General features: G+C 38.3%; 1 protein-coding gene across 1 annotated transcript; it reads right to left on the bottom strand.

The window, feature by feature from the left end:
- Nucleotides 1–2,355: 2,355 nt before the first annotated feature.
- Nucleotides 2,356–2,994, bottom strand: LOC149947267 (uncharacterized). The gene has a single exon (XM_090170869.1). The coding sequence runs from the start codon at nt 2,992–2,994 to the stop codon at nt 2,356–2,358; it is 639 nt and encodes a 212-aa protein (XP_090026995.1).
- Between the last annotated feature and the right edge of the window lie 865 nt (nt 2,995–3,859).

Here is a 3,859-nt window from a genome sequence, read left to right as displayed (position 1 = left end):
GGACACCCGTGGCGGATTGGTGGTCGTCCTCACACGGCCATCCACAAACTCTGCCTCCCAGACGCTTGGGATTACAGCCACTACTCCCGGCTACAAGTCCGCTCTTCTCGCAAAAAAATCAAAACAAAATAGACTATAGCCTAAAATTAATTAATCTGTACGTATAGCTCGTTCTGGGTCTACGACAATTGGTAGGAAACTTTTACGGTGGGCGATGATTCGGTGTTGCCAATTGGGTGGACGATTATTTGTTGTATTTGCCGATTGGGTGGACGATTATTTGTTGTATTTGCCAATTGGGTGGACGATTATTTGTTGTATTTGCCAATTGGGTGGACGATTATTTGTTGTATTTGCCAATTGGGTGGACGATTATTTGTTGTATTTGCCAATTGGGTGGACGATTATTTGTTGTATTTGCCAATTGGGTGGACGATTATTTGTTGTATTTGCCGATTGGGTGGACGATTATTTGTTGTATTTGCCAATTGGGTGGACGATTATTTTTTGTATTTGCCAATTGGGTGGACGATTATTTGTTGTATTTGCCAATTGGGTGGACGATTATTTGTTGTATTTGCCGATTGGGTGGACGATTATTTGTTGTATTTGCCAATTGGGTGGACGATTATTTTTTGTATTTGCCAATTGGGTGGACGATTATTTGTTGTATTTGCCAATTGGGTGGACGATTATTTGTTGTATTTGCCAATTGGGTGGACGATTATTTGTTGTATTTGCCAATTGGGTGGACGATTATTTGTTGTATTTGCCAATTGGGTGGACGATTATTTGTTGTATTTGCCAATTGGGTGGACGATTATTTGTTGTATTTGCCAATTGGGTGGACGATTATTTGTTGTATTTGCCAATTGGGTGGACGATTATTTGTTGTATTTGCCAATTGGGTGGACGATTATTTGTTGTATTTGCCAATTGGGTGGACGATTATTTGTTGTATTTGCCAATGGGGTGGACGATTATTTGTTGTATTTGCCAATTGGGTGGACGATTATTTGTTGTATTTGCCAATTGGGTGGACGATTATTTGTTGTATTTGCCAATTGGGTGGACGATTTATTGTTGTATTTGCCAATTGGGTGGACGATTATTTGTTGTATTTGCCAATTGGGTGGACGATTATTTGTGGTATTTGCCAATTGGGTGGACGATTATTTGTTGTATTTGCCAATTGGGTGGACGATGATTAGGAGTATGCCGCAATTTGGTGGGAGCGTCATTTCGGTGAACGAAAATACGGTGAACTTCAATTGGGAGCGAGCCACAATTAGGTGGATGATAATACGGTGAATACGAGAATTGGGTGTGCGCAACAAATAATTGTACGTCAATTTGAAGGTTGCGATAATTGGGTGGATGACTTTTCGGTGAAAGCAAGTACGGAGGATACGACAATTGGGTGTACGTGGCAATATGCCGAGGCAAAACTTTGAGAGAGCAAAAGCCGTGGAAATCTAGTTTCTTAGACAAAAAATACATGATCTGAACCATAATAAAGAGCTATACTTAAAAAGCCACGCGATCCACACGAAGCGGAGTCCACAAAAGTGACCTGGCGACGCCAATTAAGAGAACTCTTAAGACCATTAAAACATAAAAAGTACCTCTCTTACTTCTCTCGTAAGATAGATTTATAAACTTTTGATAGTATTGAAAATGACAAATAGATCCTGAACGGTCATCGTAGCGTTAATATATTTTTGAAGCACGAAGTTTATTACGTAATTCATATACAATTTTCATCTATTTTTAAATAAAAAAACGTTACAATGATAGGCTAAGTTTCCTTGTTTATTTATAAACTGAAATTTACAATTCGTATATGACAAAAAAAAACAAAAATATGGTATGAATTTATAAATGTGTTTTGATTTTAAACGTTATAAGCAATTCCACTTAAATACATCATGGGCGGAGTAGGCTCGAATTGAGCAACGATATTTCTAATACGGTCATCTGTATCTTAATTTATTTTGTGGTATTTCTTGACCAGCCAGTAATTGTTGAACTCTGCTGGTAAAATACGCTTCTCATTGGCCAGACTTTGTACGAGAGCCCAAATTGTTGGATGGTCGCATGATACGCGGGAATTAAATCGCCGATGTCAACCTTCGGCTGCACTACTCGATCGTGGCAGGTCGTTCTTTACTCTTTCGTAATTGTTCCACAGTTCAATTGAAAATGTAGCTTGCCCTTGTCCCTGCCTGTTGTGACGAGCCCGAAGGTAGTTATCTTCGAAATAATTGGCTACTGCCATTGCTTCGGGTGGAAGAACATTTACCAAAGCGTCGAAATACTCCAATACTCGATTAGGTGGGACGAATGACAAACCAGTTATAGCAGCGCAAATTCGGCATCATTTGCATAGATCTGTTGATGACCTTCAGCTTGGGTTCTACGATATACATTCTGTGACAGATGAAAAAAACAGCGAAAGGCATTTAGAGCGGCGAGTTCAAAATCGCATAGGACACTTGTCGGTAAAAAATTTCCAAGTCCATTAACAATATTTAAAAGTTTTACGTATGTTGCTTGTCTTTTGTTTGGCAGCAGAGCGTAGATAAGTGGTATGCATTGATTTCTCACAAAAGCATGTATCGTGTACAACTGATAAAACAGTCTTGGAGTAACTTTGAATGTCCCGTCAGCGAACCAGTTTGTTGAGTTTCCGAGTAACTGCAGATTTTCATCGGTGGTAAATACTAAAATTCGATCATTGCCTGGTCCGGTGTCGTTCTTTAGGAATTCGTTGCCATCTTTGGTTCTTTTGAATTGGTCAGGGACGTCTAATAATGTCAAATCCGCTGGCTGAGGCGGGGCATTTGCATGACGGTACCTTTGAATAACTCGCTTGATATTGGATGATGGCGGCAATCGTGGAGTAGATGCCAAACTAACGTTATTAACAATGTTGTTTACGATAACCTGAGTTGAATCTTGCGTGGCCATAGCTTGAATTTTAGATTGGTTCATGGCATTTAAAACTTATCTCCTTGTGGCATCAGGTAAATGAGTTATTACGACACTATAACTTTCAGGGGGGTTAGGGGGGAGTCGTGGAGATCAGTAAGGAGGGAAGATTCAAAAAGTTGCAAATGTAACCTTGAGAATCTGACCCACGCACTAAACTCGGGGGAAATTTAAATACTTATTTCCCCGTGCCGTATGTATCGAATTTATTTGTTCGGGATCCGTAGAGTCGTTATTGTTACGTAGTAGGTAAATGAAACCAATAGTAGTTATACAAAAATAGTAACTCTTTATTAGTGTATTTGGTAACATCGTATGGAATATTGCAAAGGCACATAAAGGATATGGCTGTCGCTATAAGGCCTGATGGGTCGGTAACAGATTGAAATTAAACAGTTCTGGATAGTTAAGTTTCCGGATATTTACAAGAGTTTAATTTTGGGCTGGAGGACTTGGTTTATTTTATACGGATGAATCAGTTAATGTTCAAAATAATAATTTAAAAGTACTTATCAATCTTCTACATACAAAGTCTTCTTCACAAACACTACACCATTATGATGGTCACTCGGCATTCGCCAACACACACAACGTCCGACACACGGTACTAAGATTACCTTGGTTAACCCGAATCACACACCATAATTTAAACATTAAACTATAACTCAATAAATAGCAACATACTGATAAATAACACTAAACGTTAATGAAAATTATAACAAGGTATTAATTAAACTGTAATCTGACAAACATCATAATCTCAAAAATAAATAATTAATCTTTCCAATAATATTTCTAATCCTGTTTCATACTAATTCTGTTTCATACTCTCAAAAATAAAGCTGACTTGGCTTTATATACGGAAATA

Source organism: Leiobunum rupestre, chromosome 4, assembly GCF_980474605.1.
Source record: "Leiobunum rupestre chromosome 4, qqLeiRupe1.1.hap1, whole genome shotgun sequence".
Classification (NCBI taxonomy): domain Eukaryota; kingdom Metazoa; phylum Arthropoda; class Arachnida; order Opiliones; family Sclerosomatidae; genus Leiobunum; species Leiobunum rupestre.
Note: the sequence above shows the minus strand (reverse complement) of the source record. Positions and strands in the feature narration are given on the sequence as shown.